Source organism: Aotus nancymaae, unplaced genomic scaffold, assembly GCF_030222135.1.
Source record: "Aotus nancymaae isolate 86718 unplaced genomic scaffold, 86718_ANA_hifiasm-v0.15.2.pri h1tg000010l, whole genome shotgun sequence".
NCBI lineage: Eukaryota > Metazoa > Chordata > Mammalia > Primates > Aotidae > Aotus > Aotus nancymaae.
Genome location: NW_026988421.1, coordinates 26,342,091 through 26,358,991, shown reverse-complemented (window position 1 = coordinate 26,358,991; position 16,901 = coordinate 26,342,091). Strand labels below are relative to the sequence as shown.

Genomic DNA, 16,901 nt, shown 5'->3' with positions numbered 1-16,901 from the left:
GCGGCCACCAATGCCCCGGCTGCCGGCGGCAGCGGACCGCCTCTGCAGCCGCGCGCCTTACGGAGCCGCTAGGCGCCGGTGGCTTCCGGCGGATTTCCCCTCCGGTGTGGAGCCGGGTGCCGGTGTCCCACAGCCAACCACTACTGGCTTCCTCTTTCGCCATCCACCAGCGCCGACGGGACCCGCGAATCCCGATCTCTAGCAGCCTGTAACGCGGCCGCCCATTGGCTCAGCCGCTCTACTTGGCAAACATTTCCAAAGCTTTGAGGATTGGCTGACGCTCCGGGCGCCGCGGCTAGTTGGCGGGTAGGATCACGTGCAAAGGGCGGGCCTCGTATAGGCCCCGCCTCCTTGCTGCTGCCGTAGTCAATCCCGGTTTGGTCTTGTGCGTTCCCGGAGGTCCCTCGCGGGACAGCTCTTACCGCCACCGGGTGGGTCCGTTCGGCCTGCATTGTATTTGAAGGGAAGAGGGGTTTGAGGTCAATTCTGTTTCTTGGGGTTTACACGAATTTCAGGGCCCACAATAGGATTGCCAACTTTAACTTTTGCCTAAGACTTTACGGGAAATCCCATTTAACCTTGGCCAATGTTGCATCAAATAATTTCACACCCAAAAAAATGCAACCTAAGAATGAAGAACAGGTCTTTAAACCGCATACTTTTAACTTAAATTAAGCTGTTCTTATTTTTCTGATTTGGCTGGAAGCAGGCGGAGACCACCCCAGATAACCAGTACTCAGCCTTGTGTGGAACACCACGAGTTCGGTTACACTATGTGTTTAACGCACTGGCAGGCAGGGGAATTTGGTTTCCAGGAATGTGCTGTCTTTGTGAAGACTATGAAAAGTCTTCCTTGCTACATTCAAATAATCATGAAAATAGCAGTAGCTAGTGTTGAACGCCTACTAGGTATCAGACACATGCTAAACATTCAATGTTTCTCATCCAGTTTCTGAATGAAGCCTTTGCAAACCACATAATGTGCTGGTACTATTAGCTACGAGTTACGTATAAAAACACTGGAAAGTTGTCATTTGCCCGAGGTCACCCAGCTAATAAATGTTGAAGAGATTAGAATCTAGCCTGAACTCTTACAGTAAGACCGTTCTTGAGATGAATTTACATGTGCTATTGTTCCGGTCTCTTCATGTGCTATTTTTCCGGTCTCTTTTCATCCAACAGATCTCAGAGAGGATAATATCTTTTTGACCACACCATTATTCCTGGGATTTAACAGGAGTTGATGTTCTTTTTCCAAACTCAATGTGTTCTGTTTGATTTTACAAATTATTTTACTTTTGCTGATTTCAGGATCTTGGCAATTTGCCTTATTCAAATGTTATTATACAAAATATTTATTTTAAAAGTTTTTTTTTCTTTGATTCCCCAAGTTGTAAAGAGAAATAGGGATAAGGAAGCAGAATCTAATACTTAAAAAGCCTCGTTTGACCCTGATTTCCCTATTGTTAATATGAAATTTCTCCTGAATATAGGCACATTTGAGAATAGAATCTTTTTCCTAACTTGTATCACTTTTTGAACTCATTGAACAATAAGAGAACACCCAGTAATACAATCCTTCATATAAATTAGGCTTCTAACATATTAAGAGAAATGTACTCCAGTTTCTGCTACTATCAAGAGACTGGCATGACAAAAAATTTTGAAAAGTTGCCAAATGCAAACCACAGATTCTCTTCTCAAATGCATGTAAATAGAGTGTAAATTATTTCTTTGGTGGCATTACTTTCCTAGAAGGCTTAAGTCATTAATCACTCATGACCAAAGATCCAAACATTTTCAGAACAGATCTGATTATATTTCAGGTGGCTGAAAATGGATTTGGAGTAGGTTTAATATGGTCTAATTACAATTTGTTTCATGATTGAGTGAGTCAGCATAATAAAGGTGTAAACATGAAATAACATAGAAGGAAAGTTTGCAAAGAGGATTTCAAAAAAGTACCTGTTGGGTATTCAAAAGAAAGTAGGGATAAGCTTAAAGGTCATAATTAAACTCTTTCTAGGGAAAGTACAGTGTTCAGAGGTAAGAGTAAAAACCAGATTACTGAAACATAGCCTGCAGCATTCAGTCCATTCAATTGGCATTAAACTGGTAACCGAATCACAGTGTGCTTTACCTTTATGGAAACAAAATTGGAATGCACTCTGCTATTAAAAATGTGTTCTTACTAATTAGCGTTTGTCATTAACTTTGACATATACTGAGTTCTTACTGTACTGATGATGCCCTGGACGATTTGATTCGATACTCACAGTATTATTGGTGTTCTCATTTTGCAGGTGAGGAAAGTGAAAGTCAAAAAGGTTAGATAGCTCGCCTAAGTGCCAAAGCTAGGTCTCAAAAAGTCAGTCCATTGGGCTCCAGAGCCTGTTCTGAGAACCTTGACACTAGATTGCTTGCCTTTAGAGAACAGTTTCCATCCTGTCTTCTAACTCTACCAAATTAACTTGGCGCTTCAGAACCTGGTCTCCCACATACAGATACATTTTTAATAAACATTTCCCAACTCTCAGAGTTAGTTTCTTTTAAAAGATAAGAATGAAGAAACAAAACTTGGAAAATCATCCTCTTTTGGCAAAGTAGAAAGGTAAATCCAGGAACCTTTTAATTTACAAATGGAATTCCCAGTTTGGCCCTTGTTCAGAAACCATGGATGGGCAAACTAGGGCCATTGGGCTAAATCGAACCAATTGCTGGTTTTTGTGTAGCTCAAGATCTAAGAATGATTTTTTACATTTTTAAATGGTTGGGGAAAAAAAACAGTCACAATGTGATATGTGAAAATTATATGAAATTTACCAAGAGTGAGCCCTAATATTATTAACTATGAATACTGGGTGATAATGTGTCAGTATGGGTTCACTGATTGTAATAAGTGTACCTCTCTGATTGGGATATCGGTAGTGAAAGAGACTGTGGCTGTGTGGGGACACAGAGTATATGGGAAATCTCTATTTTCTGCTCAATTTTGCTGTGAATCTAAAACTTTTTAAAATAAAGGCTATTAAAATATATATATGAAGTTCAAATTCAGTCCATAAATTATGTCCATAAATAAACATGGCCACACCCATTTGTTTATTATCTATGGCTATTTTTATACTACAAGTATAGAGTTGAATCGTTGAGACTAGATGGCCTGAAAAATCTAAAATATTTAATATATGAAAAAATGTTTGCCAACCATTCAGTTTATTGCAACTGATAAAGACTAAAATTCTGGTTGAGATTGTTGCCCCTGGAGTTAAACTTCCAGGGTTCCTAATCCTCCCTTTTGCACTTACTAGTTGAGATGTGCTTGACCTTGCTAGTCTCAGTTGACTCATCTTTTAAGTGAATCAAAATAGAATACTTATGGGACTATTTTAAGAATTAAATGGGTCACTACACATGAAGCACCAAATACATATTAGTAATAATTTAGTTTGATTTTTAGATTTTGCATTCCTCTTATGGCCTTCTTTTTTAGGCTATGGATATATTTTTGTCAACTATTTTGAAATCTGCTTTGTTTATATGAGGGATACATGTGTATGCCCAGAAATCATCTCTTTATCTACCAGGAGCTCTAACATGACATGGTTATGTTTCTTGCTTCTATGTTACCATCCAGTTTGTCCTTCTTGATCAGAATTAGCTCCAAAGTAGTCGAAGTTACTCTATTACTTTCTCTGTCTTCCTAAATGAAAAGTTGTCAGCTTAGCAAGCCAGGAACCAATATATCTTCTCCAGCACCAGATTTCTTGCTGACATATATGCATTTTATTTTCAGAAAACATTTATTCAAACATTTTGGCCATTCCCTGATTCTTATAAAATGACAGTACATTCCATATTATCTGAGCTTATTTCACATGAAATCATTAAATGACAGCAAAAAATGTAGTTGAGTCACTATTCTAAAGATTTGCAAAGATTCTCATTCACTAGCAAAAAATGTTAACACTATTATTAACCAAGAAGTTCTGGATAGACTGGAACTCCAAAGGCCAAACAGCACCTACTCATAAGCTACATAATTAGCTTCTGTCATTTTAATAAAAGATATTTAGATTCAACTAACATTTGTTGAGCAACCATTATGTGCTATATCTTTTTCTGGACTTAAAATCCTTTCCTTCCAACACTGTTACCAGCTTTAAAGGCCAAGACAATGAGTCAGGCTTTGGACTTTTAAAGTTCTTCAACCCTTCTAGCTGGTCACTTTGGGCAAATAATATTATTTTTCTGAAGCTGTTTTCTATTTTGAAAAGTAGGAATAATACAAGTTGCCTGACTGAGCAATTGTAGGAATCAAGGTAATGGTAATCTACAGAAATAATTTAGTCAGTATGAGTGAGACCCATAAAATATTTTTCTTTCCTTCATGACCTGTTAATCCCACAAAATGCATTTACAAGTAATTTCCACATCAGCTCGATCCTGGAAAACTCGAGTTATTTTTTCACCTGCTGAAATTCAGGATCTCAGTTTATCAAAGTCAGAGCCAAAGCCACCTCCATTATCTCACTTAAACGGAAAAGCTGTGCCAGTGGCCCCTATAGGGCTGGACTGTTGGCAGTGTATCCTTAGCAACTAGAAAGAGTTTTCTTAAACATTTATGCTGGGGAAGGTGGGGAGCTCACACATTGTTCTTTGCCTCCAGGTATCTTAATTTTATTCATTGCCAGTTTTTCAGAGCTTGGGTAACAACTCACAAGTAGGGCCAGGAGTGGGATGAGGCAAGTCAAGTGTCTAGGGTGCAAAATGTGAGGTGTCTAGACACCAAAGGTGTCTAGGTGTCTAGGAGGCACTCACTCTCCGGGGCATGTGAGATTTCAACATCAATGACTTTTTTTTTGAGACGGAGTTTCGCTCTTGTTACCCAGGCTGGAGTGCAATGGCGCGATCTCGGCTCACCGCAACCTCCGCCTCCTGGGTTCAGGCAATTCTCCTGCCTCAGCCTCCTGAGTAGCTAGGATTACAGGCACGCACCACCGTGTCCAGCTAATTTTTTGTATCTTTAGTAGAGACGGGGTTTCACCATGTTGACCAGGATGGTCTCTATCTCTTGACCTCGTGATCCACCCGCCTCGGCCTCCCAAAGTGCTGGGATTACAGGCGTGAGCCACCGCGCCCGGCATCAATGACTTTTTCTTTCTTAGTTGCTGTATCATGAGAATGTTCGGCCTTACTATTTTTTTTTTCTTTTTTTAAGATGGGGTTTCACCATGATGGCCATGCTGGTCTTGAACTCCTGACCTCAGGTGATCCACCCACCTCGGCCTCCCAAAGTGCTAGGATTACAGGCGTGAGCCACCGCGCCCGGCCTCGGCCTATTTTTTAAAGCTGTACTTATTTACAGAAGTGTGCCCAATTGTCTTATTGATGCAAGAGATTCAGAATGGGAAAGAAAAAGTCAGCATTATCCTAGTCAATTTTGATTAAACTCCCTTGAAATCCATGTTGGAGTTTAAATGCCCACTCTTGAGGGATTCTTGATATAGAAGAGGCTTCTCCAAAGCTCTAAGCACATGTCCAAAGCGAGGGGGGAGATTTTCAGGTGTTATTTTGTTTTGTTTTGTTTTTTGCCAGCTCCTACTTTCTGGCTTCCAAATCTGGGGCGATGTCTCCGCAGGTTAAATTACCCTAGCTCCTGCTCCAGATCGCCTCCCCTCTGCCCCGCCAGAACCCAGTAGTTCAAAAACTGAATCTCGGACGAGAGGGGCACACCAGAGCGCAGCTGTTTCTGGAGCCTGCGGCAGCGGTGGCGAGCCACCGGGTGGCGACTGTGAGCACCGGGTGATGCTCAGACACCTGGAGACCCTGCCTGAGGATGCGGCCAAGGCCCTGGGGAAAGGTGAGTCCTCTCCTTGGAGTCCACGAGCTGGGGGCGCCGTGTGACCGGGAATATTGGCTTTGGCGGAACTGCCTGGCTTTGACCTGCAGACCAGAGGGGCAGGGAGGGACTTGGAGAGCTCCCCGCAGAAAAGCCACGTGCAGCAGTGTCCTCTCTGGGACTTGGAGCTCGTACAGCCATCCTGGGATCCGGGCAAATGAATGAGCTCCTTCCCCACCGGGCTGACTAGCCTCTCCTTCCCCTGTCACCCTCCACCGCTGTTCTGCAGGAAGCCAGCCCCCAGGACCAGTCCCAGAGGGCCTGATCCGCATCTACAGCATGAGGTTCTGCCCCTTTTCTCACAGGACCCGCCTCGTCCTCCAAGCCAAAGGCATCAGGTGAGAAGCAGGAACCCAGAGGCCCCTCTCTTCCCCAGCAAACTGAGCCCTCTTAGGAGCCCGAGAATGTTTAACATCTGGGGCCCCCTGCTCAGATTTTAGAGGGCGCTCCCTGTCCCATTTTTCGGAGGCAGTGTCAACAAATAATTAGCAAAGGGCGGACATTTTTTTTAGCAGGCCCTACCGAAATGCAGAGCCCTTTTCTGAGTCACACCTATGCATGAAACTTCAAGGCCAGCCCAGAGTAAACTGAATGACGGGGCTGGTGAACTGCTTTCCTCCCATAATGTTTGTTTAGGAAGGGCACAGCCAAGGCTACTGAGGCCTCCCCTAACTGCTCCACGGAAGTAGTTCCCCACCATACCTCAAACATCTTAGGTACCTCTGTTTCCTTTCTTTATTGAACTTACTGCACCCAACATTTTCTTATTCGTTCATCCATCTCCCATCCCCAGCTCCCTTCACCCATGTGAGTTCTCGAGGGTAGGAACTCTGCTTTTTTATTCATGAGCTAGAAGAGAGCCTGTCACATAGTGAGTGGTTAAAAAATATCTGTTAAATGAATGAACAGATCTTTCCAAACAATTACATAGAAGGAATTGCTATCAAGAGATTGTTTTATATTCTTCCAGACGGAAGTTTGCAAGACTAGCTCCTGCAGGTCTGGATTTGGAAGGCAGAGCAGCTTTGCTGGGATGTGGTCTGCATAATGCAGCTGGCCTCCAAGCTAGAGTGTTGAGAATATTGGCTCCCAACCCTTGTCTTGGAGAGTCCGTCACAAGGGGGTTACTTCCGAGTTTCAGACTCATGACAGAGAAAGACAAAGACTAATAAAGAGATGTTTTAAATAAAATTATGTAAATCTGACTTGTTGAGTATATAGGGCATATATTTCCAGATTCTTCCCTTTTGCTCAAATTAAGTTGACCCAAGGTTACTTATTTTTTGAGGAAAATAACAATAACTGGATGTTTTTCCCATTTGGTGATAAATTATCAGCTTAGGAGCTGATGCATTTCTTTAAGGCAGGGTTTCTCAACCTTGGCACTGCTGACAATTTGGGCCAGATAATTCTTTGTTGGAGAGGTGGGATAGAAGCTGCCCTTTGCATCGCTGGATGTTTAGCAGTCTCCTTGATCTCTACCCATTCAATGACAGTAGAGTCGCCCTTCCCTATCCCCACCTCCATTTGTGACAACAAAACAATGTCTCCAGACATTGTGATATGTCCCTGGGGAAGGAGGGCAAAAATCACTTCTGGTTGAGACCTACTGCTTTAGGTTTTTTAGGTCTTGCTATGTGGCCTATGCTGGTCTTGAACTCTTGGGCTCAAGCAATCCTCCCACCTTGGCCTCTCAAAGTGCTGAGATCATAGGTGTGAGCCACTGCATCCAGCCTCTGCTCTAGGTTTTAAGACAATCTCCTAGACTAAGCAACAAATGTTCCCATTTTTTTCCTTTCATCTTCTTTTTTCTTTTTTTTTTTTTTCGAGACAGTGTCTCACTCTGTGACCAAGGCTAGAGTGCAGTGGTGTGATCTTGGCTCACTGCAACCTCTACCTCCTGGGTTGAAGTGATTCTTGTGCCTCACCCTCCCCAGTAGCTGGGATTACAGGTGGGTGCCACCATGCCCAGCTCATTTTTTTTTTTTTTTGTATTTTTAGTAGAGACAGGGTTTCACCATGTGGGCCAGACTGGTCTTGAACTCCTGACTTCAAATGATCCGCCCACCTCAGTGCCTCCCAGAGTGCTGGGATAACAGGCGTGAGCCACCACACTCAGCTTCTTTCGTCTTTTAAACATATGTTCATGCTTCTGGTAACTTTATAGTTACCTAAATAATAATGGTATTATTATGTGAACATCTAAATAATAATGGTATTATTTGAACATCTAATAATTAGAAGAATTAAAAAGTTATTGCATGCTTATATGCTAGGGACTGTCCTAAACACTTTATACATACTCACTTACTTGATCATCACAGCAATACCAAGAGACGGGTGTAATTATTAGCCCCCATTTTATAACTAAGAACACTGAACACAGAGACGTTAGGAATTTGGTTAAGGTTCCAAGCTAGACTGCCCAGTCTGATGCCAGAACTCATACTCTTAATTGTTAATATTTGCCATATTCTGTATTTTCAAGCTGTAAAATATGCTAAACTCTCTCATGCCATGGTTAAGTGCATGAGCTCTGAGTCTGTCTGCCTTGCTCTGATCTTGGCTCTACTACTAGATGATTCTTCTTCTTCTTCTCCTCCTCCTTCTCCTTCTTCTCCTTCTTCTCCTTCTTCTTCTCCTCCTCCTCCTTCTTCTTCTTCTTTCTTCTTTTGAGATGGAGCCTCTCTTGCCCAGGCTGGAGTGCAGTGGCATGATCTCAGCTCACTGCAACATCCGCATCCCAGGTTCAAGTGATTCTTCTGCCTCAGCCTCCCAAGTAGCTGGGGTTACAGGCACCCGACACCATGCCCAGCTAATTTTTTGTATTTTTTAATAGAGATGGGGTTTCACCATGTTGGCCAGGCTGGTCTTGAACTCCTGACCTCAGGTGAGCTGCCTGCCTCAGCTTCCCAAAGTGCTGGGATTACAGGCATGAGCCACAGTGCCTGGCCGGCTCTGCTACTTCTTAGTGGATGGTATTGGGTGTGAGATTCAACCTCCCTGAGCCTTCTTTCCTATGAGGTGAGCCTACTTCTTGGGGAATTATGTGGAACAACTGAGACAAGGCATAGAAAATATCCAACACATCTTACTGGCAGGAAGGAAGATGATGATGTTATGTATTTTATACAAAACTTAAACTTTAAAAATCTTAATTGCAAATTTTAACTTTTAAACTGATTGCTTCTGCTTTCAAGAAGAGTGCCTGCCTATGGATGCCTCTCATTTTTGTTCTGTCCTGTTTTCCTTTTGCTTTTTAAGACATGAAGTTGTCAACATTAACCTGAAAAACAAGCCTGAATGGTACTACACAAAGCACCCTTTTGGCCAAATTCCTGTCCTGGAGACCAGCCAATGTCAACTGATCTATGACTCTGTTATCACTTGTGAGTACCTGGATGACGCTTATCCAGGAAGGAAGCTCTTTCCGTATGACCCTTATCAACGAGCTTGGCAAAAGATGTTATTGGAGCTATTTTGTAAGGTATATTCAATTTAAAAATCCACTCACACTCTATTTTGCTTTGTATGTTTTTCCCGAACCTCAGTCCATTTTAAAGCCAATCATTGGTGAACTGTTTTGTTTTGATACCATGTAAGCCTCAGGAGATTAGCTAGCATGGAATTAGGGTAGAGTATGGCCACTGATATTAAAGTTAAAGGCTTAACTGCTAGGTATTTCTCCATTTCAACTGGCAATCTCAGGAGGTAAGGTTATGACATGACAATCTCTGTGTGACTTGAAGCAGGAATGTAGAAAGAACTGAAAACTGGTGATTCTTAAAGGGAGTATTTCTTTGGCTTCAGGTAAAAAGTAATGGAGTGTAAAGATTACACATAGAAGGTGATGCTTTTTTTTTTTTTTGGAGACAGAGTGTTGCTCTGTCACCCAGGCTGGAGTGCAGTGGTGTAATCTCGCTCACCGCAGCCTCTGCCTCCTGGGTTTAAGCAATTCTCCTGCCTCAGCGTCCCGAGTAGCTGGGATTACAGGTGCATGCTACCACACCCAGCTAATTTTTGTATTTTTAGTAGAGATGGAGTTTCACCATATTGGCCAGGCTGGTCTTGAACTCCTGACCTCAAGTGCTCTGCCTGCCTTGACTTCTGAAAGTGCTAGGATTACAGATGTGAGCCACTGCGCCCGGCCAGTGATGCTCTTTAGAAGTGTAAGAGTGCCTGCTGTCCAGAAAATGTGAAGAATAGAGAAATGGTGGTGGCTTTGATAATGAAAAAAAATGGAGAAATTTTAAGATGGTGTCTTTGAAAAGGAATTTTTAAAAACCTCAATGATGTTAATAGCTGACATATATCAAGTACTTATGATGTGCCAGGTACTGTCCTAATTACTTTGTAGGGGCTAACTCATTTAATCCAGCTGCCCTTTGAAGTGGGTACTGCTATTGTATCCACTTTTCAGATGAGGACACTGAGGCTTAGAGAGGTTGAGTGTCCCGCCTAAGAATGTATAACATGCAAGCAGCTAAGAAGCACTGGATAAACCCTCCTAAAGCACCCTGTTTTCTCAGGGTACTATGAGAAGTACATTCCTACTGAGAAGTAGATTCCTGGAACCACAGAGATAACCTAGTGCCCCTCACAGGGAGCTTGGGGCAGGGGGCGTTCTGTATGTGGGTGTTGCCCTGTTAGGCTGGAGTTATAAAGCTTTGCTGCCTGTTCAGGCAGAGCAAGAACATGAAGTTTCCGAAGACTTCTCCACTGAGAACCTGTGTCCTCTGATTAGGTTCCACAATTAACCAAGAAGTGCCTGGTAGCGTTGAGATGTGGGAGAGAATGCACTAGCCTGAAGGCAGCCCTGCATCAGGAATTCTGCAAACTGGAAGAGGTACAAAAAGGGGTCCCTCTTCTGGTCAACTACAATAGAGGAAGCCAGGCAGGGTCACTAACCTGGTCACTCTGACACCTGCTTTCACAGACTTATTCTTTCTGCCAGACTTTGATAAGTCAGGCTTCTGATCATCTGATTGCATGTTTGCCCTTCTCTAACCTCCTCTGGAATTATTCTGGAAAATCTGATGAGGAGTTTGGGAGGACATGCCATGAGTTGCTTCCTTTCCCAGAGTCACCCCATCTCCCTGAGTATCTCTATATGGCTTCTGTAGCTTCTGCCAATGAGGTCAAGGTCTGTAAAGGTTAGGGATCGTATTTGGCTGTTGGTAAAGGGAGTCTAACTACTGTAAATTCATGTTCATAAGGATTTAGTCTCTCACGTAACAGTCTCTCACATGTTATAAGGGTTTATTCTCTCACATACAGTGGCTTACACCTGTGATCCCAGCACTTTGGGAGGCTGAAGCGGGAGGATCACTTGAGCCTAAGAGTTTAGGATCAGCCTAGGCAACATAGCAAGACCCCACCCCTACAAAAATAATTTTAAAAAATTAGCCAGGCATAACATTGCATACTGTAGTACCAGCTATAGTACCAGCTACTTAGGAGGCTGAGGCAGAAGGATTGCTTGAGCCTGGGAGATCGAGCCTGCAGTGAGCCATGATTACACCACTGCACTCTAGCCTGGGCAACAGAGTAAGTAAGACTCCAACATAAAAAAAAAAAAAAAAAAGCCAGAGGTAGGCAGTTCAGGCCTATTTTGAGGGCTTCTTCTGATGTTATCAGGAACTGAAGCTCTTTCTCTTTATAGGCCCTGTCATCCTTAGCGCAACTTAGTACAAGGCTATCATCCTCAAAATAACAAGATAGCTGCTGTCACTGCAGCCATCACATCCAAGTTCCAGGCTCTGAAAGAAGAATATAAAGAAAAAAATGGCAAATGGCTATGTCCCTCTAAAGGGTTTTAAATCCTACCAGAAATTCTACCCAATGGCTATTTACATTGGCCAGAACTTAGTTGTAGGGTCATAACTATCTTAGGGAAGGCTGGGAAAGATAGTTTTTTAGCTGGGATACACTGAATAAAATCAGGGGCCTGTAATTAAGGAAGAAGGGGAAAATGGGTGTGAGTGGCAGGAGCACTCTTTGCCAGTAGGTCCTTCATTAACCTGGCAGTAATGGAGCTATTTACTCTGTACGTCTAGAATAATCTGGAAGGCAGTTCTTTGACTTCCTTTATTTTTGTTCCAGAAACTGATAAATTCCCCTTATGGGTGGGTGGTTTTTCTATTGGCAGCCAGAAAATATGATGTTTATCCCCTTAAGGGAAGATTGGTTATTAATACTCTTCTATTTGACCTTTATCAAGTGGAAACAGATTAAATGTATTGACATTTCCAGTTGCCTATCTTAGATTTGTACAGTTGAGTATTTATGGATGACAAATGGACATGTGTAGGAAATGTCACCCTTTTATCCTGAGGTCACCAACTGTGCCCTTGACCCTGAAGAGGCCGTATGATATGGTGGAAAGAGGCTTGGATCTTAGGCTTGGCCTTACTGAATTCCAGAACCTTGGGCAAGGTTCTGTACCTTTCTGGGCCTTGGTTTTCCCATCTGTAAAATGAGGAATTGCTTTGAAATGTGTGTTCCTCAGAGCCTTTGGGTTCTGCAGGAGACTGCCCAGCAAGTGGAAGCCTGGTAGATGGTTTCAGACACTGCTTCACTCAGGTCAACACTGCCTTTAGCTACCATGTTCAACCTGACATCTAATAAGATGGCATTTGGGGAGAGAGGAAATCTGCTGCTTTAAAAAAGAAGTTTGAAACATCATGTGAATAGAGAATGTATAGTCTTTATTTTAAAGATCAGCTGAATGGACCCCTTCATGCCTAGTGATCTTCTCACAGATAAATAAATGCTAGACCGTGGAAAGGAACTGGGAAAAAAAAAACCCTTTGAATTCAAAGATACAGTAATTGAAACATTTTAATCAGTCTCCCTCCTACCTCCATTTGGATGATGGGTGAACTTTCTAAATTACAGATTGCTACATGAAAGTATAGGATTATAATGGAGATAGGGTTCTTCTTCAATCAGGGGTCTTTTCCAGGGCAAGTGAACCAGTATTTTGTGCCATGAATCTTACTGCAGATACTTTGCATACATTATCTTATTTAATCTTTCTAACAACCTTCTTGGGTACAAATGGTACTAGTCCTGTTTTGCAAATTGGAGTGGCCTCTCTGTAAAGGCTCAGAACTAGGTATTAGGAGTAAAAAAAATTAAATACTACTGAGAACCAGCTCGGCCAGAGGGTCCCCCTACCCCCGCCTCCACAGGTGGTGCTGAAGGCAATGAGAGGCAGACACCCAGATAGAACAGTAAAGTGGGTCTATCTGGGGGACCAGCAGCCTTCTGAACTGAGAGCCTCAGAGGCTGACAGCATTCCAGGCTGAAGGCCCTGAGCAGATTCTGATCCATGTATTTATTCTCTCTTAGCAGGTGATTAACAAACAGGTGTTCTGTATTTTCTCATAACTCAAAAATATACCAAATAGGCAGCTGTTACCCGCTTACCACTAACTACAGACAAACTAAAAGGTATTCTCCATGAGGGAGCCATAGGGGCAGGGGCAGATATCTCAAAGAATTGTTTTAACCGGTGTATGATATTTATACATTGTCCTGCCACTTTGGAATGCCCCAAGTGGTTTACCACTTGGGGAGGGGATCGGCTAGGTTTTCCTTACCATTGTTCTTCCTAGCAAACAATATGTTCTATCATACACTCAGCATTCATCAATATTCATAAACTTAATATTTTTCAACAAAATACCCTCAAGGGGCTCAAAGCCTGGACGAGGAGATAGGCTGTTAAGCCCATTTAAAACCTGGGTGTGTGGAGTGCAAGGCTGGAGACATGCATATGAGAAGGCTGGTGTGTAGATAATGCCTCTGTTGACTCTTAGGATGAATTAGGCTCAAGGGCGAGAGTCTGGTGTGTTTGGCAAACAATAAGTAGTGAGGGGTTGGCAGCGAGGGAGTGATTGGTAAGAGGCGAACGTGGAGGGTGGACCAAAGTCAGATGCTAAAAGGCCTTTTCTACTGTGCCCAGGGATGTGTACTTTATGTCAGAGTTGATGGTGAGTAACTGAAGCCTGTCAAACAGGAGAGTAGTGTACTCCTTCATGCTGTTAAAAGTATTTAGCCCATCACTTGGGAGGGGGAGGTGGCAGTGAGCCAAGACTGCACCAGTGCACTGCAGCCTGGGCGACAGAGTAAGACTCTGTCTCAAAATAAATAAATAAATAAAAGTATTCAGCCCAGCTGGGCACAGTGGCTCACCCCTGTAATCCCAGCAGTTTGAGAAGCTGAGGTGGGAGGATCGCTTGAGCCCAGGAATTTGAGACCAGCCTTGGCAACAAGGCGAAACTTCATCTCTACAAAAAATGCAAAATGTTAGCTTGACATGGTGGTTCATGCCTGTAGTCCTAGGTACTTGGGAGGCTAAGGTGGGAGGATCACCGGAGCTCAGGAGGTTGAGGCTACAGTGAGGTATAATTGCACCACTGCACTCCAGCCTGGATAACAGAGTGAGATCCTGTCTCAAAAACAAAAATGTTCAGCCCAGCACTATTGTAGAGGATGGATTAGAGTGACCAAGAGCAGGGACAGGGAAGGGACAAAAAGCACCCCACTAACGAGGCTGGAGAGGCACTAAGACGAGATGGAATCTGAAGAAGGAGTAGCAGTTATCGAGCGTGATTTCCAAGTTTGTGGCCAGTAAATGTGATGCTTTTCACTAGGAGTTTGAGGGAGGACACATTTTGTCAAATTTGAGGTGTTGATGGGATATTCATGTGCGGACAGAGCTTAGAAGAGCAATGTATGGTCTCTGCTAGACCTTTGGAATGGTTTTATGGGCCATGAACTTTAACCAGAGAGATTAGGAATGTCGTCAGTGGTGTGGTGATAAATGTTTAACAATCAATTTTCTCTGAAAAGAGAAAGAAAAAGAAAAAGCACTGATTTATAGCATTTGATGATTTGGGTGGTGTAAATACTTCCACCAAGGCTAATTTTGAGCTACCAATATGCTATCTCTAAACTCAAGAGCTGGCAAAAGATGTGGGCAGCTCCAGCATGTCATTAAATAAGACATTTCACTTTATCTTCAGTAACTGAGCCCCAGAAACACCATTATTAACCAGCCTCTGTGTAGGTAGCTTTCACTAACCAGCCTCGGTGTAGGTAGCTTTCACTGACACTATTTAAGGACCCCTGAGTATTCCACATTGTCCTAACAGGTTTGAATGTGGTTTTGCCTCATAGAATGTTAACAAGAATTGTAATTACAGCTGGGCCTGGTGGCTCACACTTATAATCCAGGCACTTTGGGTGGCCAAGGAGGGAGGATCACTTGAGGCCAGGAGTTCAAGACCAGCCTGGGCAACACAGTGAGACCATCTCTCTACTAAAAATAAAAAAAAATAACTAGTCATGGTGGCATGTGTCTGTAGTCCCAACTTCACTAGAGGCTGAGGCAGGAGGATCTCTTGTATCCAGGAGTTCGAGCTTTCAGTGAGCTGTGATCGTGCCGTGCCACTGCACTCTGGCCTGGGTGACATAGCAAGACCCTGTCTCAAAAACAAACAAGCAAAAGAATTGTAACTACAATGTAGGCAATATTGAAATCTGAAAACATGACCAGTGACTTGAGTTATATGATCCATTCCTTTAAATGCCAGTATGTTTATTCTAGTGAAATTGAAATTTGTCAGAATAATTCTAAGGGAGATGACCCCCTGATTTATGCAACTCTTTCACATGGTTTTGCACTGTCAGGATTTTATGTGAGCTAAAAACATATTAGATACACATTGTCTTTCTGAGTATTAAGCAAGCCAAGATTTCATGCATAATCTTCTGCTATATTATCCTCAAACAAAAGGCTCAGTTCACCTTTGGTGGCCTTAAACTCTGTCACTTTCTTCTTTTGAAATAAGTGCCTTGTCTAACTTTTTAAGTTTTTTTTTTTTTAAATCTGGTTTCAGGTGGGTTCAGTGGCTCATGCCTATAATATCAGCACTTTAGGAGGCTGAGGCAGGCAGATCATTTGAGTCCAGGAGTTTAAGATAAGACTGGGCAACATGGCAAAACTTCATCTCTACAAAAAATACAAAAATTAGCTGGATGTGGTGGTGCACACCTGTGGTCCCTGCTACTTGGGAGGGTGAGGTGGGAGGATCACTTGAGTCCAGGAGGTCAAGGCTGCAGTGAGCTATGATCATGTCACTGCACTCCAGCCTGGATGACAGAGTGAGACTCTGTCTCAAAAAAAATTCCATCAAAATCATATATTTATTGTGCTTGTTATATAACCACATTTTTCTCTAATATCTTTTACAATTCTTTGAGATATATTACTGCTGCTTTCAAACTAGCAGCCTGCTCACTGGCTTTCCTGTTCTGAACATTGGTATGAGTTTTAAAACTACGACACTTGTCTTGTCTTGCTGCACTTTATGTCTTCAAGCAGATTTTCTAGCCTTTACTGACTCATTAGTCTAAGCAGCACACAGTTTTTAGTTTTATTCTTTTTTGGGTATTGACTTTCCCATTTCACAATGACACTTGAGCCAGGCTTCCTTTGATCTTTGTGGATTTGAATATGGCAGGACCTCTTGGTGTCACTTTTTATCAGTGCTCTCCAAAAATATTTTCATTATGGAAGTAGTTAAATCAAGTCCAAGTGCAATGGAAGGTAGGATTTGGTCAGATTTCCTTGAGGCTGCAAAGTTTTGCTTTAAATCTAAAAAGCGTTCGTGGCTTATGAATTGGTTCTGCATTCTTGACTGTTGCTTGGTCCTTTCTTCGTCATCATCAGAGCTCCATAAAGGAGAGTGGGGAGAGGATAACATAAATAATGCTGAAGTAGCACTGAGGGATGAGAACTGGCCCAGCAACCGAAGTCTTCATCTGCCGGCAGCCACGGGGCACTTTATGATTTTGCTTCTTGGCATTCAACCACCTGCCTTGGGGTGCTTCACTTTGCATTTCCATGCAGAGTTTCCCACATTGCCAAATTTGATTATGTGCCGTATGTGTAGCAGTTTGCATGAGGCTGAATTTGCGTAAGTTATGT

At 42.8% G+C, this 16,901-nt stretch overlaps 1 protein-coding gene across 3 annotated transcripts in view; it reads left to right on the top strand.

Moving 5' to 3' along the window:
- Window positions 1-367: 367 nt before the first annotated feature.
- Window positions 368-16,901, top strand: part of GSTO2 (glutathione S-transferase omega 2) — a 30,869-nt gene continuing 14,335 nt past the window's right edge. The window contains exons 1-5 of one of the 3 annotated variants that reach the window (XM_012439509.2): window positions 368-431; window positions 5,599-5,863; window positions 6,132-6,240; window positions 9,167-9,389; window positions 10,647-10,748. In XM_012439509.2, the coding sequence (XP_012294932.1) occupies window positions 5,809-5,863; window positions 6,132-6,240; window positions 9,167-9,389; window positions 10,647-10,748 (489 nt within the window). In that variant the 5' untranslated portion in view covers window positions 368-431; window positions 5,599-5,808. Of the gene's footprint in view, window positions 432-5,205; window positions 5,864-6,131; window positions 6,241-9,166; window positions 9,390-10,646; window positions 10,749-16,901 lie in introns of those variants that run through there. The other 2 variants (XM_012439508.3, XM_012439510.3) reach the window with 2 other exon arrangements.